Source organism: Trichosurus vulpecula, chromosome 1 (genome assembly GCF_011100635.1).
Source record: "Trichosurus vulpecula isolate mTriVul1 chromosome 1, mTriVul1.pri, whole genome shotgun sequence".
NCBI lineage: Eukaryota > Metazoa > Chordata > Mammalia > Diprotodontia > Phalangeridae > Trichosurus > Trichosurus vulpecula.
This window is the reverse complement of record NC_050573.1, coordinates 86808665-86831698: the sequence shown is the minus strand read 5'-3', so window position 1 is coordinate 86831698 and position 23034 is coordinate 86808665. Positions and strand designations below refer to the sequence as shown.

The 23034-nt window shown below is 40.8% G+C and overlaps 1 protein-coding gene across 1 annotated transcript in view; it reads right to left on the bottom strand.

The window, feature by feature from the left end:
- The window catches only part of LOC118835541 (maestro heat-like repeat family member 5), a 138934-nt gene that overhangs the window by 89716 nt on the left and 26184 nt on the right, over positions 1-23034 (bottom strand). The window contains exons 6-12 of the mRNA XM_036742738.1: positions 21459-21578; positions 17486-17632; positions 13368-13490; positions 5159-5238; positions 3858-3993; positions 2371-2466; positions 416-520 (exon numbers count right to left, since the gene is read on the bottom strand). Coding sequence (XP_036598633.1) covers positions 416-520; positions 2371-2466; positions 3858-3993; positions 5159-5238; positions 13368-13490; positions 17486-17632; positions 21459-21578 — 807 coding nt within the window. The remainder of the gene's footprint in view (positions 1-415; positions 521-2370; positions 2467-3857; positions 3994-5158; positions 5239-13367; positions 13491-17485; positions 17633-21458; positions 21579-23034) is intronic.

Genomic DNA, 23034 nt, shown 5'->3' with positions numbered 1-23034 from the left:
ATTAGGAGAAAACAATTAGACTTCCAAAAGCAATGATCAACAGTGGACCTTAGCTTCACTATTTCACAATTATCTGAAAGATGAAGAGAATATAAGATGCCATTGTGCATGTTGTTGGCTGATTGTGAAAAACTCTAATGAACTGAATTATGAAAAAGTTTAGAAGCTATTCTACTAGAGGACAAATATGGTTGATTGATTATCTCCTGGAGGATAGTAACCATAATCTTGACCTCCTTCCCAGATGTCCTACCCTGCTGGGTCAACTGTTCCTTTCTATTCAGTCCTTCTTAGTCCATCAGCCACCATTCTGTGAATGCTTCTAGTAAGAAGAACCTCCCTCAAGTGGCTAGTTGAATCAATAAGAAGGAAAAGTGAAGTGTAAGGGAAGATGAGGGATTGATTCTTAACTTACAATCAGATTCAGGTTTTCCTGGGAGTGCTGGAGTAGCTTCAAGGCTGTCTGCAGGGCCCGGAACCTCTCATGAGGCTTACTGGCCATGAGCCAGGGCTCAAAGTGCTGCAGGTGGAGCAAGAAGAAAATTTGGCTGAATGAGAGCCATAGTAGTCTTGAGGCTTATCTTTCTCAACCCCCAGTCCTTTACCCCACCCCATATATACCCACTAAAAATTGTTGGCTGAATTTTGATCATGGCTAGGACTGTGGGCCAGCTGATTAGATAGATACCAAAGTGATAGATACAAGGGCTGTCACTCACTGGAAGAGTGTCATGTGATTTGACCAGATGAGATTCTGGGTAGCTGCTGGAGCCCCCCGGCTTTGAAAACCCAGATGTTGGTGCCTCTCTCCAGTAACTATGTAATTCTTTGGTCAGACAGCTAGAGGCCTGTCTGTTGATAACTGTGTGTGTTTGCTCTGTTTATATTGTCTGTTTGTAATTTCTGTTTGTATTTGCTCTGAAGTTCAGGGTGCTGGCTTTCCCCCCTAAACTAAGTGAATGATTTGTTTGTTTGTATGTTTGATTAAAGTGAGATTGTTAACCCCTTAAAGTTGCTTTCCTTAGAAAAGTGGATCAAAGAACCTGTGCTAGCAGCCTTCCTGTGTGCTGGTGTTATCGGCCTTATACAGCCACACTGGCAGCAAGTAGCCTTACCATTCCTTGAATATATTCCCTCTTCTTTTCAGCGTGTCATAATACCACCATTCCCTTCTTGCCAGTTTTACATTCCCACTATTATTGTCATTCTCCTTGGTCATATCTAGCAAACAAGCCTATATCAGTACCCACTGTGTGTGTAGCTATGAGCTAGGCATTTGGAGGGATATAAAAATACTACATCAATACTTATCAAAATTCCTGGCACATTAATAAATGCTAATTGACTATTATTATTACTAATAATAAATTGTTATATGTAGTGATTATAGTTTGTAAAGTGCTTTATCTCCAACTTATAACTTATTATTATCCCTATTTTACAAATAAGAAAACTGAGGTTTAGAGAGATTATGTGACAGAATAGAGTAGATAAAACACCGCACTTTTGGGGTCCAGTCTTGTTTCTGTCACTTCCTCTCTGTGTATATCCTTTGCCACAGTGACGTTTGCTTCTATAAAACAAGGAAGTTAATCTCTCAGGTCCTGCCTAATGCTAATATCCCACGATTCTATTAATTGCCCAGTGTCACATAGCTAGTAAGAAGCACAGCCTGTACTCCAAGGAGTGTCTTCTGACTCTTAAGTCCAATGTTCTTTTCATCTCCTCTTCTTGTTTCTCACATCACTGGTTTGAAAATGAGTCTTTAGTAATAAGTAATACAGGCTAGCAGGGGTAAGGAACCTGCGGCTTCGAGGCCACATGTGGACCTCTAGGTCCTCAAGTGTGGCCCTTTGACTGAGCCCAAACTTCGCAGAGCAAATCCCCTTAATAAAAGTGTACACAGCCTAAAAGCATTTTGTGGTAAGCACAATTTATAGCATTCACTTCATGGGAAAACTCAATATTAGGTCCAACTAGTCTTCAATGGGGCCACCAAGCCATGACAATGAGACTAGAACTCTGAACTTGTTGCCATTGTCAAGGAGGAACATGGAAAGGAGGTGGGGGGGGGGGAGGATACCTTCACAAGCAATGGAGATCCTCATCTTTGTGGTACTAAAAAGCCAAAGTAAAACTAACAAATTCAATCCATCACTCAAAGATTCTGGCTAACGTATTGCTGAGTTTCTGGCTCCTTAGAAATATCTGGATGCAAAGCTGAATTTGATGTTCTTCATCCAAAAGGAGATGAAGTCTGAATGTAACCCCTAAATTAACACAATGAGGTCTTGGTGAAGGGGGCGGGGAGATATGGAGAGCAGCCCGGGGTCAGTTGCTTATGCCGTTGCCATCACTCCCATCCCTCACCTGCAGAAGAAACTGGAGCTCTTCCATTGTCTGATGCTGAGAGAGGAAACACTGGAGAAGCTGATCAAGGTTCTCCATAGTCTTGTCATATAGGCACTATATGCAGAAGAAAACAAGTCATTTGTGGCATCTCAAAGTCTGGCCTGACAGGGACACAGTATGGGATGGGAGAACGAGGGCTGGGGGTGGAGATATAAGGCACATTCAAAACCCAATTCCACCACTTCCTACCTGTGTGACCTTAAGGAAACTGCTTAACTGCTCTGAGTCTTAGTTTCATCATCTGTAAAAAGGTGGTTAAACTAAATGGTTCCTTCCAGCTCTAATTCTGTTATCCTATGAGCCCTTTCAGCTTGGGAGAAGCCTCAAGAATTCTTCAACTGTAGGCCCCCAAAGCCCTGCCTTAGTCTGTCCCTGGGGCTAACAATAGAATGTTTATGTTCAGTCATAGATTCTTGCAATGTCCTTTCTGCCCTCAAAGATCACATAACCCTTGGTAACTCACTTATGCACTCATCTTGTATTATTTTTTATCTGTTGTTTGTAAATGTCTCTTAGTCTCCAAGACTCTCACTTCATATTTATATTTCTTTCAGTATCTAGTACTGTGCTGTAACATGGGAGGAATTTAATGAATGTCAAATATTCTGATTTATAAAAATCATTCATTAATTTCAAGATATAGCATATTTTACTACAAATGCCTATCTTGCACTCAGGAGAACAAGATTCTAATTCCTTCTTCAATATTTAATGTATGACTGTGGAAGTCAGCTACTTTTTCCAAGCCTCAATTTTCTCATTAATAAAATGGGTGCGATCATACCTACCCTTCTTGCCTTGAAGGGTGTTGATGAAGAAAGTACTTTGTAAACCCCATGAGGTTACAGGAATGCCCAGCTTCCCCTGGCAGATCTCTGGAAAAATGGATCTAGCCTGGCAGGTTGGCCCTCTCAGTATCTAATAGCCTTTCTAGTTGAAAAATTTCTAACAATCATATCCATTGCAACTGTGCAGCACCTCTCTATTTCCGAAGTGTCTGGCCCAACTTCTCACAGGTAGAAAGAAGCAGATTTGGGTCTAAACTTAGGTTTCCTGACCCTCAGTCCTTGAAACACACTGTCTCTCCCCTTGTTCACCAAAGTCCCTCCAGTTATTGTGATTAGGGCTATTGGAGAATAGGATTTAAAGTCAGAAGGGCTTTATAGGCCATCTTGTTAAATCCTTTCGTTTTATATATGATGAAAATTAATGTTCAGGAGAAGCAAGTGACTCCCCCAGGTCACACAGGTAAGTAGGTGGCAGAACACAGATTCCAACCAAGGTTTTCTGACTTCAAACTCCCGTACATCACAGAGGCTTCCAGATACACACTTAGCCAGGGTGTGCCCACCCTACCCCAGACCCCATTGATCTCCAGTTTTGGTGTCATCTCCCAATGACTGGACCTTGCCAGGTAACCTCAGCAGGGAGCAGGATTGCATCACCTTGACATCACATGGAGTCTCCTGATGAGGCAGACTATCTGCCAACATCTCTGTGGCTGGAAGCATGAACAGGCTTTCAAAGCAGGTATTGAGCACGTTAGTTTTGTCTTCTGTACTGAGACATGGTTGTAGGGAACTGAGGCAAGAGACACACGAAGAAAATATATTCAATTATAGGATAAAGATATAAAAAAGTAAGATTCTTGCCTCACTGAAAACCTAGGAGACATGGATAGGTATACAGGTAATGATAAGATTAGGGATAGGGAATGGGAGGGAGGATAGGGATGGCGATAAGGAAAGGAACCAGTCATATGATTTCACTGGTACTGGGAACTCCCAGGTGAGAAAATTGCCTCTATCAATGTGTGTGAGTCATGTAATGGAGAGTTAAAATAGAAAATAACTTAAAACCTAAAAATGGGTCATTTTTAAAAATAAATGAAGATTAATATCATTATTAAAGGATGTAGGCTGTAAGCAGAGGCAATAGGGAGTTTATTAGTAGGACAGTGACATTGCCAAACCTGCACTTAAGGACAGATAGTAGGCTCTTAATAAATGCTTATTTACTGATTGACCACCTAAGTGAGGACTCACATCTTTTGTAACCCATAGCAGATATTTGTGAGATGGCTGGTAGGATAGGGCTAGACTAGAACCAAATCTGAGACCAAAATCAAGGCTCAGTCTAGAGTCAGGGTTTAGGACTTATGCCACTTAAGGTACTCATTTAGCCTTCTGTCCAGTCTGTAACCATGGCTAGGACCAGGTCTATGGCTGAGGTTGTGGGTCTACCTAAGGTCAGTCAATCATTTATTGAGTTGCCTACTGTGTGCCAGGCATTATATTAGGAATAGAAAGACAAATAGGGAATAGCCCTTGCCATCAAGGAGATTCTATTCTATTAGGAGCAGCAACATATATGTATATAAGACAAAAATATAAGCCAAATAAACATAGGGACCAAAATCAAGGATGGGTGACCAAGTTGGGACCTGAGTTAGGATTAGGTCTGCAGCCAGGGTTGAAGATAAATCTATAGCTGGGGTTATGGCTCAGTAAGTGGCCAGAATGGTGGAGTCCTTCTATGGCCAGAGCACAAAATAAAACTACCTAGCCCAGACAAGAACAGAGCCCATGTTTTGGATTTCAATAACCCCATCTCTGAATTCATGGCCACAGACCCTTCTTCTTCCTTTATCTGCCCATGCTTAGAAGGGTAGGGGCCTAGCAGAGATTTCTGGCCTTGAATTTCTGTATAAGTGGCTAATGTTTGCTAACCTGAGGGTAATAAATACCTCAACGTTCTGATAACTTGTAGGCTCTTCTGCCGAAAATATGTGTCAAAAAGTTCACGAGGTTCCTTCTGAATGCTGATCTGAGAATGACAAAGCCAGATTAGTAAGAAGAACAGAGTCCTGCCAACTACCTTGGCCCATTTTCAAACTGTCTGATTTCTTCTTAGCCATCCCCCAGCCAGGGTAGGCCATGGGGACTTCTTACTCTGACTCAGGTAGCAAAATTCTGCCAAGGCATTTCTAACCTTGAGAACTGGGAAAGATGAGGTCTAAGGCATTCTACACTGCAGGATCTAGTGCCAACCACACTTCCAGTTCCTGAGGCATCATCACACATGCTCCTCATTCCTTCCAAATCCACCCTCCCCCCCCCACTCAATTGTCTGTATTGAGAAGGACAGGAGCTTTCTGTACAGTGGGATGGGCCAACCAAAAAGTAAAAATACCTTAGCTAGCCACTAGCAAAGGTCGTCAGTGTCCCTAAACACTTGTCAGAATTTGTCATTTCATCGGTGCAGAAGCATTTCCATTAATGCAGATCACAAACACCCCATGACTAAGAAGGTAGTTTCATGAATTTCAGTGACAAAAATCCATCCCCTTGTGATTAATTCACTGGTGTTAAGCTTCTCAATACTGACCTTAGCTACTCCATGGAACAAGAACATGCACACTCATCAGGCCTGCCCTCAAGTGAAGTCACAAAGTATTTTTTAAATGATTACTATGTTCTAGACTCTGTGCTAAGCACTGGGGTTACAAAGAAAAGCAAAAATAGTTTCTGTCTTCAAGGATCTCACATTCTAATAGGTGAGACAAGATGCAAACAACTATTTTCATGCAAGATATATACCGGGTAAATTGGAGGCAATCTCAGAGGGAAGGAATTGAGAAGGGGATGTTGGAGGTAAGGGAGAACACCTGGAAAGGCCTCTTGCAGAAGGTAGGATTTGAGATGAGACGTGAAGAAAGGTAGAAGGCAGAGACAAGGAGGGAGAGAGCTCCAGGTATGGGGAACAGCCAGTGAAAAGTGCCCAGAGTTAAGAGATGGAGTGTTTTGTGTGAGTAATAATAAGGCCAGAGTCACTGGACTGTAAAATATGAGATGGGGGTAAAGTGTAAGAAAACTGGGAAGGTAGGGCCTTAAAAATCAAACAGGTTTTATATTTTATCTGAGAGGTAGTAGGCAATCACAGGAGGAGTGACATGGTCAGACCTGTGACTTAGGAAGATCCTGCAGCAGCAGAATGGAGGATGGAAGACAGGAGAGACTTGGGGTGAGCATCCTAAGCAGGAAGCTATTAGAAGAGTCCACACCTAAGGTGACAGGGAGCTACATTAGTTTGCAGTAGCTGTGTCAGAGGAGAGAAGAGGACACCTATGAGAGATGCTGTGAAGGTAGAATTGATAGGACTTGGCAACAGATTAGCTCTGGGGGATGAGCGAGTGAGGAACCAAGGCATGGCTGGGAAGATGCTGGTGACTTTGACAGTAATAAGAAGATCTAGGAAATGAAAATTTGAGGAAGGGGGAGGCAGGGAGAATAACAAGTTCAGTTTGGGACATGAGTTTAAGATGTCTATGGAACGTCTATGGAACAAGATGTCCAAGGCTTGGTGAGACCTGCCAGTGCTCACCAAGATCACCTCCCTATCCACATGAGCCAACCGCAGAGGAATTATTTATATCACTTTAGATGGAAGTTTTATTAGAATTTCAGACTTTTGGTTAAAAATAAACTATTCAAGTATTCCTTTCTTTCCACATTCGTATTTTTCCCCATAACACTCTTCAGTGCAGTCTGAACTAGATTAAAATATAATCGAGAAATATGTACAAAATAAATAAAAATGTATTAAAACATAGACAATATTAACATGTGGTTTTCTAAGTCAACATGTGGCCCACAGGGATCTTTATTATGTATGATTCCTTGTTGTTCTTCAGTTGTTTTTCTTTCAGCCATATCGGACTCTTTGTGACCCCATTTGGGGTTTTCTTGGCAAGGATACTGGAGTGGTTTGCCATTTCCTTCTCCAGCTAATTTTACAGATGAGGAAACCAAGGCAAACAGGGTTAAGTGACTTGGCCCAGGGTGAATAGAGAGTGTCTGAGGCCAGATTTGAACTCAGGAAGATGAGTCTCCCTGACTCCAAGACTCGCACTCTGTCCACTGCACCTCTAAGCTGCTATGGACTCTGTATAGTTTAGTGATAACCTTTTCTATTTGAGCTTGACACCACCACTATACTATTCAATGATACATTCCTTCCAAGTAATAGGCACTGCCATATTTGCCTCATTCCTGTTATCTATAATCACTGTACCAGTTCCGGTCTCTCCTCAACTCTTGTCCTTGCAGTGGAGAGGGGAGCGAATCACTCCACTTTCACTCCAGCCCTCCTCTTCCAACCAGAACTTGGACTCTGCCCCTTGGGTCACTGAGCCTTGATAGGTAAATTTTCACCTTACCTTGCCTGGAAGCAGGACACCTTTGCACTTGAAGCCATTTCTCAAACCACACTGGAAATACCTTTGTTCCAAACCCAGCCCTCTCCACTTTTGAATTCTGACTTCCTTTCATTTGTTTTCTCCCCCTATTAGAATATAAATTCCTTGATGGAGGGCAAAGGTGGTGATGGGGGAGATATTGCATTGCTCCCTTGAAACTCTGTCACCAACCCCTAGTACATAGTAAGCACTTAACGCTTTTACATTCATTCCTTCACCTGGTGTCAGAAAACCTAGATTCAAATCCCAGATTGGCAATTTACTATTAGCAATTTATGACCCTGGGTAAATCACTCATTCCCTCTGGGCTCCAATTTCCTTATACGTAATTTGAGGGAGTTAAACCATAGTCTCAACCCAATTCCTTTCAGCCTAAATTCTATGATATTATGATTCCATATTTAGCTCAGCCCTTCCCAGCTCCAATCTATGGCTGTCTCCCCTTCTACTGGCCGTTTTTCACCTTTGTGAAAAATAAAAATTGAAAATACCTCTAAACTTTTGGCCTTTTCTTGCCAAAAGAAGATGAATTTCATTTAATCTCCATCAATTTACAAAGACAGTCAGCTCGGACAAAGAGGAGTAGAAACCTGGATTGGTAGAGAGAGGAGGAGCCACACCGATGGAATCCTAAATTCTCAGAAGTCAGCATTATGGTATGAATTGTTGAGATCTATTGAAATCTTTGATTTCAGTGTTGTGATACAGATCAGAACTCTCTAAGTCTGATCACCACAAGTCGCTATGACTCAAAAAAAAAATTACCTGCTAGGTAGCAATTTAATCATGAAATTAACTCAAAGTGATTTCTGTGTTTGCATGTCACTGGGCAATTCTTTTGAATTATATAGATTACTTCACGATGTTGACAGCTTCAGGCTCACATACATGAACCGTGGAAAATGTTGCTGCTAGCCATCAGTTGATTGCCCCTTACTTCATATTAACCCCCAAACGTGTCCCACAATCTCTGAGCTCCACGCTTTTGCTCAGACAATTCCCTCTGCCTAGAATGACCCCTTTCACTTTTTTTGTCTTTTAAATTAATTTCCTTTCATGTTAAATGCAAATACCAACTCCTCCTTGAAGTCTTATTGATTGTCTGTACTGTCTCTATCAGCCTTCCTCTTTGAATTTCATATAGTATTTCATTTCACACTTCTCTAATAGTAGTTAGAAGCAACATGGCATAATAGATACAAGGCCATCCTAGGATTCCAAAAGAAATGGGCTGTGTTGCTAACATATGATAGCTCTGTTACCATGTGCAAGTCACTAAATCTCTAAGCCCCTACCTATTCACTAGATTATAAAGTTCAAAGGAGCTGCTGGGCTCTGTGCGTGTAGGGAATTTCCACATCTGGAGCTCCTCATGCTGTTCAATGTATAGCTCTCTTCTCATTCCCACGTGCACCCTAGACCCAAATCTCTATCATGGAATATTATATATTTTGGTTTTCCATCAGTGTCTTAACCCTTAAACTATAAGTTCCAGGCAGCTAGGTGGCGCAGTGAGTAGAGTACTGGCCCTGGAGTCAGGAGGACCTGAATTCAAATCCAATCTCAGACACTTGACACACTTACTAGCTGTGTGACCTTGGTCAAGTCACTTAACCCCACTTGCCCTGCCCCCACCAAAAAAACCCTAAACTAAACTATAAGTTCCATGAGGACCAGGACTGAGCTTTTTATATTGAATTAAACTAGCATAACGTAGGTAGTTGTGTTTACATGTTTATGTACAAATACATAGTTGCTTACTCTTTTGTGAGTATATTTGTGCAAGATTGTGCGCTTAATGCAGTTCTGTAGAAAAGGGATACTTCCATACTTTAATGCAATGGCGATATCAAAGATGTGATTGTTCTTTCCAATAGTGACTATCATAATCCATTCATATCTTCTTATCCTATATGACTCTTTTTTCATTTTTCTTTCTTTATTTCTAAAAGAGTATTTTGTGGTTGTATTCATATGCTTCCTGCGTGTGTAATGGTAGGTACGCTCCAATATATTTTATGCAGTCTATAGTTATTTATAACAGAATTGTTTTAATCTAGTCTAACTATTTGGAGAAGTTACTATAAAGAAAAAGTAGTAATTTGGGGAATTCATTTTATGCCCTACTTTACTTCTTTGCTACTATGTTTTCAATTTAAGTTGAACCTCTAGGGTTCTAGCCGCCAAGTTATCCTCAAAAATAGATAATTCTGTTTCCTCTTTGTTTATGATTATGCCTTCATTACTGAAAAAAACCCCTGTATTCCCTACGTATTTTTTCTAACCATATCTGTTTTTATTGTTGCGTTGTCTGAGATGATGATGGGGTACCCCTGCTTTTTAAAATTCCCCAGTGGTATGATAAATTCCATTCCAGCCTCTCATTTTAGTTCTGTTTGAATATTTATGTTTCAGTCATCTTTCTCATAAGCAGCCTATTATTGGATTCTTCTTTCTAATCTGCTTTGCGGATTTCCACTTTTATGGATAAGTTTATCACATTCACAGTGATGATTCTAAATTGGGTATTTCCTGCCATCATATCCTCTCATTCTTTTTCCTTTCTTTTTTCTATGTTTGTTTCTTCTTTCAGAACTAAACAGAATAAAACCATATCAAATCCGTATGTTACTTCACTCACTCTGTAATCCTTGCAAAGAGCAGGATCCTTCTCTCTTTTCCAGATATATTAGACTGTAAACACTTCATTATCATTCAGCTCTTTCCAACAACTCAAATGAATTTACCGTTCTAGATTTCTTGCTTACTGGATTTGCATTTTAAGATTCTAATCAACTGTGGTCTTTTCACTTGAAAGTTCTCTTTTTCTATTAAAGGTCCATTTTTTTTCTCATTTAGGATCATCCTGTTTTTCAGCCTGTTGTTCTTGGCTATAAACCTTTATCTTTTGCCGGTTGGAATAATGTAGTGCAAGTTTTCTCGCTTGTATGTAGGTTCTGCAGAGTCGCACATAATCCTGACTTGCTCCTTGGTAATGGAACTCTTTCTGGCTCCTTGTAATATTTTTTTTTCTTGACTTGGAAACAATTAATTTTGACTATGATCCTTGTGGGGCTTTTCAGCTTGACATTCCTTTGAGGAAGTGATGTGTGCATTTTTTTTTCCTATTTTCATTTTGTCCTCTTGTTCTAATAGATCTGAGCAGTTCTCTTTTATGATTTACCAAAGTATGCTATCCAGGTTTTTTGTTTGGTCATAGTTTTTAGGGAGTTTAATGATTCCTCTAATGATTTAAGGTTTATTTCCTCTTGATCTGTTTTCAATAGTAGATACTTTACATTTTCTTCTATTTTTTCAATCTTTTGACTTTGTTCTATTTTTTCTTATTGCCTTATCGAGTTATTGTGTTCTCATTTCTCAGTTCTGTTTTTTTCCACACTTTGTACAAGGTTTTCCACTTTCTCTTCTAAGGTATTTCTTCCCCTTTCATTTTCCCCTTTTTTCTATTTAATTTTTTATCACTTGCTTTCTTCCATCCATTTTTTTTAGTCCCTGTGACAATATCATTTTTTTTTCTTTGAGGTTCTGGTTATATTAGATGTGAAGTAACTTCTTCTGCATTTACTTCTTGGGCTTCTCATAGCCCATAGTATTTCTTTATTTAGTCTTATTTTTAGTCTCAGGTGTTAGATTAGGGCTTTATGTCAGGTTCCATACCTTCCATTACATTTGGGTGGTTTTACTAAGTGCTATTGACCTTGCCTCCTCCTTAGTCTGCATACTACTGCCATCCCATTCTGGATAGGATGAGTGGTACTAGGTCCCCTGCTCTGCCTCAGTCCCTGGTCTCTATCTCTGACTCCTGGAAGTATATTGTGAGTGCTGGTCTTTATAACTCTCTGTCTTTTTGTTTCCCTTCCTTACTTGATCTTAAATAAGGAATTAATATTACTTCCTGCTGTAGTATTGGAGATTACGTTGGTCTCAAACCCCTTGCAAAGCCACTGCTCTGTGAGCTCCCTAGTGCAGATCTGGCCTTCTTTCCAGCTGTGGTTCCCAGTGATCTTACTTAGTCATCTATGAGGTCTGTCTCTCATCTATGAGGTTTGTCTCTTCAGTTCTGAGAAGCCCGAGTCAGGATCTGGCTACAAGTCCCAATTTTAGGAACTTGGGTTCCTCCCTGTCTCCACCCCCTCAACCCAGATTGTCCTCATTCAGACTCTCCTGACTTTGAGTTTGTTCACTAGAGTTTGAACAAGCTTTTCTTGTCTGACCCTCTCTTTAATTGCTTGTATGTTCCAGGCCTGTTTCCTGGTACCTGTTCTAGATTCCTTAAGATCCCACCTTTTCGGAATCACTCAAGCTAGATCCTCTTGGGCCATACTTCTCCCAGCCACCATCAGCTGCCCTCTGGCTTTAGTACAGTCTGGACTATACAGTAGAGCTTTCTGTTTCTCTTCAGGTTTCTTTATAATTGCTTATCTGGAGCCTTTTTTCTCACATATTTGCTAGAACATTAAGTGACAAGTCTAGTCTTTTTTTTTTTTTTACAATCTTTCACATTATCATCTTAACCAGCCCCATCTCGTTTTCCAATTATGCTTCTCTGCTGCTATCAGTTTATCTGTTTCTTTCACGCAAGTCTTCACTGGCAATGTGTTGCAGCCTATTGTGATCCTACATGATATCCAGCCATATAGCATCAACAAAAGAATAATAGTTTTTAAAAGATATGGTGTTTGTTTCAAGGAGGAACCTAACTCCAACCCTAAGCTCACCATTTATAGGGAATCTCTTTTTCTGTTTGAATTCTGCACTAGACATCATTTCCTGGCAGTGGTAAACATCTCTGGTGAGCATACATTTTGCTGTTTTATGCTTCATTTGACATTAAAAATCTTGAACATATTTCAAGAAATTTAATTATTCTGACTCAAGCTGTCTAAAAATTTCTTACTATCCTCTCTCCCTCTTCCCGTCTCTCTAATATTGCTGAAGAAGTGGAAGGATCCATGCAGATATGGCAGCCATTCTAAATTTTTCACCTTTTCATGAGTTATCATGACCAAAAACTTCATCACTTATTGTCTACCATACTGGTAATGAGTGTCTCCCTAGTTAGGCTGGTCCTCAGAAAACAGACACAACCTGTTGCTAGAACTAACTTGGAATCTTTTCCAAATGTTAGAATTTGCCAGGACTTGCATTTCCCTTCTACAATCCTTGAGAACCCTGGGTCATATCCATGCTCCAATGAAACATTGGAACAAGAATGCATAAAAATATGAATGGATAAATGGCTGAGCTGAGCTATAGATTTGTTTATAACCCCCAAAAGCTGCAAGGGATTTTAGAGCTCTTCTAGTCTAACCTTGTAACTGTTTTTTACAGATGAAGAAATAGCTCCAGCAGGTGCACTTGAGTTGACCCAGGTCATATAGATGGTAAATAGCAGAGTCAAAGATCCTCAAGTGCCAAAACTAATGTCCTTTCACCATATGCCGCTGCTTCCATTAACGTGATTTTACAGATTAAAAAACAACAACCCTGAAACCCAGAGAGATTAATCAATGGACTTACCAACGGTTCGTGTGTAACTGGTCTATTGTGGACCAAGAAAGGCCATGAATTTTCACTTTAGGACCAACTGCATAAGAATAATGCCTCCCTCCCAACATATACACCTGTGTGCTGGTGAAAGAACAGCCCTCCGTGGTACAAGTGGGTGATCACTCACCAGTATACAGTCGATCAGGTCTGGGAGATGTGTGAACGTGTAGCTGTTTACTGCTTTGTCTTTCTCGAGTGCCGTGGAGACCATGACTGTGGCGCTGAGGAAACTGCTCTTCAGGACGTCATCCTAATCCATCCAAGAGGCAAGTAAAAACCAAATCAGACCTCTGATTTCCCTACAAATATTGGAATTCTATGAACTGATTGATCATTCATGACCTTGGCTAAGGCTAGTAAACAACCATTTCCCAGGGATAATACCCAGTTCTCTAGGGCAGTGGTATCCAAAACAGGGACCATGGCAGGAGCCTAAGGTGGGAGGAGAGAATGACTCCAAATTAGTGACCAACCAATTGGAGCATGGAAAGATGGGTCAAATCCTATCTCCAACATCCCACATCTCCTTTTACCCAGCATGACCTACTGTTTCTCCACTCAGTCCCCAGTTTTCTCCTTCTTCCTTCTCTTCCTAGCCCCACACTCCAATTATACAAGATCTCAGCTTCCCCTCTTCTATACCAGATGTCAGCCCATTGTTTTATAGACTTAGATTTAGAGCTAGAAGGGACCTTAAGTAATCAATATGGGAGAGATTGTGGAAATATAAGCATATTAATTTATTGTTGTGGAGCTCTGAATTAGCATAACCATTCTGAAAAGCAATATGGAATCATACAAATAAATATGCTAAAATATCTATGCCCTTTGACAGAATGATTCCACTGTTCAGCATATACCCCAAGAAGGCCATGGATAATAGGGAAAACTTCATGGGAAGGACCTTGGAGAGCACTGTCCTTATTTTTACAGATGAGAAATAGGAGGCAAGGGGAGATTCAGTGACTTACCCAGATCACAAAGGCAGTAAGCAGCAGAGCTGTAGATTCCATGATGCCCTTTCCATAATGGGCATCAGGAGTACCCTGATGCCTTAGAACCTAAGCTTGACCCAGGCACCCACAACAGTAATGAGTAAGAGCCCTGATTTCCCTTCCTCAACCCCCGCCCCCGTCATCTTTGATGTGACCCAGTGAGTTGCACAGGATGAGCAGGTGTGGATATGTTGCAATATGAGTCACAAATATTATTACGTTCTTTCCCTTTAAACCCATCCCACTTCCATAGATCCCTACTTCAGTAAAGAGAACCATCATCCTTCCTGTTACCTGGTGTCATCCTTGTCTCCTCACTTTCATTCACTCCGCATGTCAAGTAGTTGCCAGATCTTGACATTTCCATCCCCACATCTCTTAAATCCATCCCCTTCTCTCTACTCACATGGCCATCATCCTAGTTCCAGTGCTTATCACCTCTCCCGGACTCTTACAATAGCCTCCTAAGTGCTTTCTTTGCCTTAAGTCTCTCCCTGCTTCAGTTCATCCTACACAAACCTGCTAACGTGATTTTCCTTAAGCATATCTGACTATATCAGTCCCCTACTCAAAAAGCTCCAGTGAATCCCTATTGATTCTAGGATCAATTATGAACTATTCTGTTTGACTTTCACAAGCTTTCACAACCTGACCCCAACCTGCCTTTCCAGGCTCATTATACATCGCTTCCCTTCCCTCACTGGGCTTCCTACTGCTCCTTTGCCTCACACAAAAATGGAAATTAAGGCATAATCTAATCCACTAAGCAGAACTACATAAAGGATGAATAGCTGACTTAAATGAGAAACTTTCTGCCAAGCCAAAATCAGAGACAATTCATATTTGCTTGTTGTTTTTGCATTGTGGGTGGTGAATATCTTTTCTGGAATGACTCCCATTGAAAAGAGATGTTTCCTAAGCTGTTTTGATGTATTTTTGATTTTTGCATTATGTATGATGAAGAAGTTTTATCTTTTAAAATAAATTTTACCTGCCTAAGTAGAGAGCTACATTGACCCAATCAAATAAATGCTAATTTCTAACAAATTAGTATTATGTTCAAATCTGCCCCATCCCCCAGGCATAAAGTAGATTTAAAAAGAAAATAGTGAAGCATGCCCAATCATATCACTCATCATTATCAATCATATTAAAAAGGTTTCATACCAGTAGTAAATAAAATTAAGATATTTAAAAATATGAATAACTTCATTTTATCCCATCATTTTTTAAATTTCTTTTTGTATACATTTCATACAAAAGTAGTACATTATAGGACAGGGGTTGGGCCTTGGTCCTTTCATTTCATTGGTAGAGGGAACTCCCAGATGAGAAAACTTCGTTTACCAGAGCAGGAAAACACCTTTTACGCGGTTTCCAGTCTTAGAGAATTGCCTGAGTTCTGAGAGACTAAATGACTTGGCCCAGATTATATTGGATGACGTCCAGGGTATGTCAGAAATGAAGTCAACTCTATTCACTATGTCACATGCTTTCTCATTGTGTTATTTATTAATAAATCAATGTGCATGTATTAAAGGTACATATCCCAAAATGTTATGAGTTCTGATAAGGGTGCACAATCCAAATGTTTGAAGGCCAGTGCACAAGGGCATGGGGGGAGGAAAGCCCACCCCTCAGATGTGTGGGAAGAATCCTAGAGAGAGAAAATGTGTGCCTACACTGAGAGGAAAATTATATTTGTTGTGAAGATGCTTACAGAATCTCAGAGTTGGGAGGGACCCCAAAGGTTACCCAACATATACTCGAATAGACATCTTTTCTACATCATGTCCAGCAAGTGGCCATTCTTCCTCCACTTTTCCTCAACACTCATGTCATGACCAAACCTGTTCATTTTGTTCTCATGGTCCCAGATTTCAGGAATGCCTTCCCCCTCGCCTGTTTGCTTATCCAAATCCTACCCATCCTTCAAGGACCAGATAGAACACCATCTCCTCTCTGAATAACAATGCCATTAAGTCACATTTCTCTCATGCTTTAAGCTTTTCAAAAAGCTTTCCTAACTTATCTAACTAACTAGCTATCCTAACTAACTATCGGAAGGGATACGTGATGAGAGAATTATTATTCCTCCAGTTTTAGAGATGAGGAAACTGAGGCACAGAGAAGTGAAGTCACTTGGCTAAGATTACATAGCTAGTAACTTTCAGAACCGGGACTTAAACCCTGGTCTTCTAACTCCAAGTCCTTATACCAGGTTACATGACTAGGTTAGCCCATGCTGGAACAACAGAATGACTGATCATTCCTTACTCTGAATTCTCACAGCACTTACTGCCTGTACTATTAATGTTGACACTGCGTCCTACAGTTGTGCATTATTTTGTAAGTGCTTCATTCTTCAATGACCCATCTCCTCACGTAGAGGTGAAAGCCCCTAAGGTAGGGACAATGGGTTTCCCTAAGGCATAAGAACACAAGACTAAATATATATGTATATACACATATACATTTACAATATTATACATAATACATTACATATGTATCACATACATACACATATATATGTGTATGCATATGTGTATACCCTTTAAAGGCTCTAAATTTAAGAAAGCTCCATAGAGAGCTCTGCAAACCGAGTCTCTTCCTTCCAGGAGCTTCCTGTCTAAGAGGCAGCTATGGCACCGTGGAACGATCATTGGTCTTGGAGTCAGAAGTCCTGGATTGGGCCAGCTATATGGAGCAGTGACTAGAGTTCCTAGCCTGGAGTCTGGACGACCTGAGTTCAAATCTGGCCTCAGACATTTCTTAGCTGTGTGACCCTGGGCCAGTCACTTAACCCTGTTTTCCTCAGTTTCCTCATCTGTAAGAAGAGCTGGAGAAGGAAATGGCAAAAAATGCCAAGAAAACCCCCAATGGGGTCGTGAAGAGTCAGACGTGACTGAGATGACCGAACAATGGCAACAGTCTGGCAGCCAGTAGCTGGGTGAACATGAGCAAGTCAATGCCCCTCTCAGAACCTCATGATGTCCATTGCAATCATTGCAGTCCTTGTCACACAGTTATTGTGAATAACAATGATAGCAACCCTTTAATAATTGATTCTGGAAGCCATTATTAATGCTATGAGTACTAAGATCTTCATTATTGGTATCAAGCCCCCACAGAGTTAGCTAAGCGGGCTGCTATTCACAAGGGATAATTGTTTTGGCCACTTCGGTGGGGGTGGGAAGAGAAGGGATGCTGGGGTGTTCCTTGGCCCAAAGGAAAAGGCAGAGGAGCCTACATATTTGCTGCAGTTGAAGTAGTACACCATCCTGGAGATGATGTTGTCCACCCACGGGAGGATGCTGTTCTTAGCATGGACTGCCATCTCCCCGTAGCATAACAGGGCTGTGCTGCTTGCCCACTTCCAACAAATGTCCTGAATGATCTGTCAGGGAAGGAGAAGACAAACAACTATCAAGTAGCAGAAGGAGAATCTGACTGGGAATCGGGAGACTTGGGTTCTAATCCCAGCTCTGCCTTTGACCCACCATGAGGCCTTGGGCAAGTCACAGAACCACAAAATGTTAGAGCTAGAAGGGGCTCAAAGTTCCCTGTACCTCACTTCCTGAACTACTCATGTTCACTCTTATTCTGCCCCCCCACCCACATTTTAAATAAGAAGAAATTAAAGGCCAGCAAGGGAAGTGACTTGTTCAGGGTCACACACAGTGTCAAGATTTGAACCCTGGCCTTCTGATTCCAAATCCAGCGCACTTTCTGCCAAGCTATAATTCATTGAGCCTGAGTTTTCTCCTCTGAAAAATATGGGTAATAATTCTTATTCCATCTGTCTCATAGAATTGTTTGAGGATCAAATGAGATCATGGCTTTTCTTCACAGGCTCGTAGTTCTTCCCTGATTATTCCATAGAGTTTGCAGTGAAGTTGGGAATATGATGCAGATAGGTTAAGGACCTGAAGACTTACAAAGTGGGATGTGGATTTTGAGCCAGGGAGTAGAGGAGGCAGTGTCAGATCTGTAATTTATAACAGCTCTGCTTCTGCTTTGCCCCAACACAAAACCCAGTAATGGCTCCCTAGTATCTATAGAGCAAAGTCCAAACTCCTCAATCTACCATTCAATACCTCATATGATCTAGCCCCAGCTAACCTATCTAATTTCATTTCTGCTACCCTCTATTTACCAGGGATTCTCAACCTTTTTGGACCCCTTCTCGGAATAATGTTGCTAAAGGCATAAAATACATTGGATTATGAAGGAAGCCAAAGGCTAGTGAAAATTCTTTGTATTGTAAGAAATGATTATTTGTACTAATAGCTATTTATTAAAACTGGGGAAACCAAGCTTCTTTTCCCTGTCCTATACCCTTTTCCAATCTCTAGGGACCTGGCTGGCAGAAGATAGGATTAACATTCTCTTCATTTGGGGTATTGTTACTGTACCCAACTAGAACAGACTTCTAATCTCAGGTGAAACTCCCTTCTGTTCAGGTTGGGGTTGGGGATAAATTCTTTGACTAGATTGCCCAAGGCTGGAGGTAACTTAGAAGTAAATGACCTAATCAGAGTTCATTATAATAGGTCCAGAGCCACATTGTAATATTCATTCTCTCATTGTTAACTAATCAGAGTTCACTGCCACCCTGAGGAATACCCCTCTTCCAAGGTCATATAAGCCTTGAGAATGCAGCTGGCCGTTTATTTCAAATGCTGGCATTATTAATAAAATGATTAATTTACCCAGAAATTATGTCTCTCAACCTTTTCAAAAATCACTATATTATAACAAAATTTATACAAGATGTGAAAGTCCCTTTCTTCTTACAGCTTACATTCCAGGAAGGGAAATGATTTTTAAAAACCCAGAAAACTTCAATAAAAATAATACGTTGTAATTTCATTATAAAAAGGGAAACCAAGTGTTATGTGAGGTTGAGGAGTAAAAGTCTTTGTCTATAGCTTTGAAATTCCCCTTCCTTCCTTGGTCCACCTTTTTTATTCCTCCCAATCCTTTAAGATTCAGTTCAGTCTTTCCTTTGTCCCAGTTATGCCCCCTACTACACTGTAAACTCTATGAGGGCTGAGTCATGTCTGATTTTGCTCTGGGTTATGACAGCCCCAAGCACAGCACAGATGCTGTAATAACCATGCTGCTAGCAGCTGCCGTGGAGGGCTGCTAGCACAGGTTCTTTCATCTGCTTTTCTAAGGAAAGCAACTTTAAGGGGTTTAAAATCTCACTTTAATTAAACATACATACATCATTCACTTAGTTCAGGGGAAAAAGTCAGCACCCTGAACTTCAGAGAAAATATAAACAGAAATTATAAACAGAGCAAAATAACACAAATCAACAGACAGCCTTCTGTCTGACCATAGCAATACAGTTACCAAAGAGAGAAGGACCAACATCTGGGTTTTCAAAGACGGAGGGGGCGGGGGTAGGTGGAGAGCTACTCTTTAACGGCTACCCAGAGTCTCGTCTCACAAAATCACATGAACGCTCTTCCAATGAATGAGCCTCCAAAGCAAAACCTCTCCTCCCACAGTTCTGAGAGTTCTAGCTTAAGGGCTACCCTCAGAGGATGAATACCCTTTTTCAGGGCCCCAGGGCTTCATACCTAATTAGCAAAAGGGTGTGGGCCTTCCTACAAACAAAGGCAAGACTCAGTCAAAGGCACTTGATTGCATTAGTGCTGAGAAACACTCCAAAAGAAAAAATAGTAAAAAGTCCCACTTTGCTTGTCCTTAAAGATGCTCAGTAAATGCTTGTTGTGTTGTACCAAACGGACTTGAATTCACATTTTGAAAAGTGTAAAGCATTTTACAAAAGAGCAGCATTCAAATTCTTGCCATCCTTCGAGGCCTAGCTCACATGAAAACCTCTCCAGGAGACTTTTACCAATCTCTCCAGTGTTTAAGCTATAATGTGAGCTTCTTGAAGGTGGGGCCATGTAGCAAATATTAGGTACTCAATATCTCAATACTTCAAAGAGTTCATCTAAGTGGGCACTTCTACTGATACATATTGCGACCCTTCTACAACTCAGTCGAAGTCCACATGCATTTCTAGGGCTAAAAGACTTCATCCTTTAGTAGCCACCAATTTCTCTCTCTCTTTTTCTGTGTGTGTATGTCTGTCTGTCTGTCTCTGTTCCCTCCACACCTCTATCTCTTTGTCTTTATCCCCGTCTTTCTATTTCCCCACCTCTTATCTCTCTCTTCTCTATCTCCCTCCTCTCCCCACTTCTTTGTCTATCTCTGTCTCTCTTCCCCCACTCTCCTCTCTGCCACTCTTTGTCCCTGTCTCTATCTCTCTCTATTGCTCTGTCTTTAAGAATAAAAGTATTGAGAAAATCTCAAAATGAAAAATGCCATTCACTCTTGTCTTGATATGGCTACACATGCTCTATTCAATTAAGGGAACATTTCTTAGGCATTTGTTCTGTACAAGGAATAAGGCAGGGTTGCCTAATGGCTAAAGTGTGGGCCTCTTGGTCCATTTCTCTCCTTACCTAGTTAAGCTACATGGCAAACATAGACTGCTGCCAAGACTGTACTCAGAACCTTCTAAGTCTTCTTACTCCTCAAGTTGCTTTGCATTTATGTGTCTATCTACATGTTGCATCCCCCAAGTAGAGTATAAGCTCCTTGAGGGTGAGAGCTGTTTCATTGTTGTCTTTGTATCCCCAGTGCATAGCACAGAGCTCCACATGGAATAATTGCTGAATCACAATGTTGAACTGAATTGGTACAACTGTCAGATTTCATAATCTTCTGGCATCACCTTCTCAAACCTAGTCAGACTTTGTGCCAATGTAAGCATTGAAGGAGGACTTAGGTAGAGCAGGCACTCAATAAATAGTTATTCAACCATTGCAAATCTGTAACCTCTCATTTTCTTTGGAACTTTAGGACTTTCAAAGACTTTTCACATTCATTATCTCACATGATTTTCACAGTATCCATTAGATCAACAGATGGTGCAAGAATTATCATCCACGTTTCTCTGATGGGCAAACTGAGGCTCAGAGAGGTGTCTTTATAAATATATAAATATCACATAGAAAATTCCCGGCAGATCAGTTATCACCCAGCATTCCACTATCCCACAAAATTGTCTTTAGAGATCTTTTTTTACTTTCTCCTGTCCTACTATGTCTTTAATGTATCCCTTGCTCTACTAGGGAATATTGGGAGAGACAAGTTAGGCCAACCCCAGCTCCGAGAGGGCTGACTTCAGCTAACAGTACCTTGGTGCTAGAGGATATTAGACCAAGCCTCAGTACTCTTGTTTGGCCAAATTGCTCCAGTACAGCCCAGGTTTCTTCCAGGTGGCTGGAAGATGCCAGCCCAATTGCTAGTGCTATACCCTGTGAAAGATAAAAATGTGGATTAGTTTTAGGATCCTGTCTTCTCTCACTTTCCCTCCTCAGAATTCCCCAGAAATTCTTCTCTGTGCTCTCTGTAATAATAAGTGTAACACTGTCATGCATATATTACTGAGTTGGTGAGCTTCTTAAAGGAAGCCTGATGAATCTGCATGCTTCCTAGTGGAAGAAAAGATGACTCCTGATTAGCTGGCATAATTTTGAGCATGACACTATATACCCACATAAAGGAAAATGTTTGGAAATTTCAGACAAACATTTGGGAGACAGAAGGGTCATGAGAATGAAAATAACTTTGTAGCCCAGAGATCAGCCTGCAAAGCAGCCAACATACAGGGGAGCTAGCTCCCCAGCATGTTGCTTGATTTCCAGCACTTGGAACCCTAGAAATGGCTGAGTATGGCTATCTTCTCAGTGAGATCATTTTTCATCCTTGGTTGAGTTGGGGTAATTTCTCCCTCTCCCAATTGAAGAGTTCCTTTGTTACTCTGTATTTTTTGGTCAGGTCTAACCTGTACAACTTTCCCAGGGTCTGTTTATTGTTTTGATTGTTGGATGGGCTTATTCACAATTCATGTTGGTCTTTTAACGCAGTGTTTTATTAGGAGGGAGCTAAGCTGGTGATATTACTCCATTACCCTCCTCTTAAGAGCAATCAGGGATGTGCCTTTTATGCCGAACCTATTATACCCTCAGGCTTACAGATGTCTGAGGAAGAGATAGGCAAGAGAAGGAACAAACACCGAGTCACAGCCTCCTTCCACTCTCCCCAAAGACAGAAATCACAGGCTCTCTTGGAGTGAGGTGCGCCAGATCCCAGATCATATATCTATCAATGCCACATGTGAACCAAGCCATCTTTTATATATTTAGACACCAATCACATATATACTTTATGGAAGAATAATATTGATGACAATTCATAATTCTATAATACTTTCAGGTTTCGCAAAACATTTTTCCTCACAAGACTGTGAGAAAGGGAATGCAAATACTATCCCCATTTTTGGATTCAGAGAGGTTAAAGGACTAGCTAGCTTATAGTCACACAGCTAATGCATGTTGGAGCTAGGATTAAGACTTAGGAGGCTGGGTAGTATAGTGGAAAGAACTGTAGACCTGCTAAAGTTCAGGAAATTCCAGGTTTAATTCTGTCTCTGGAATTTGATAACTGTATAAGTGGGGAAAATCAATGAATCTCTTAGTCATTTAACCTTACTCATCTATATAATAAGAATGATATAATATTTTACCTATTACGAGGCTCAAATGGTACACTATATCTCAGTTATTGCCAATTATAATGTCAGCTATTATTGGTGGTGGTGGTGTTATTCCCAAATCTCCTGTCCGACACTTTCTAACACACAGCCTCTCAGAAACATCAATAATAATAATTCCCACTTTGAAGTGTAGTTCTCACAATAAACCTATGAGG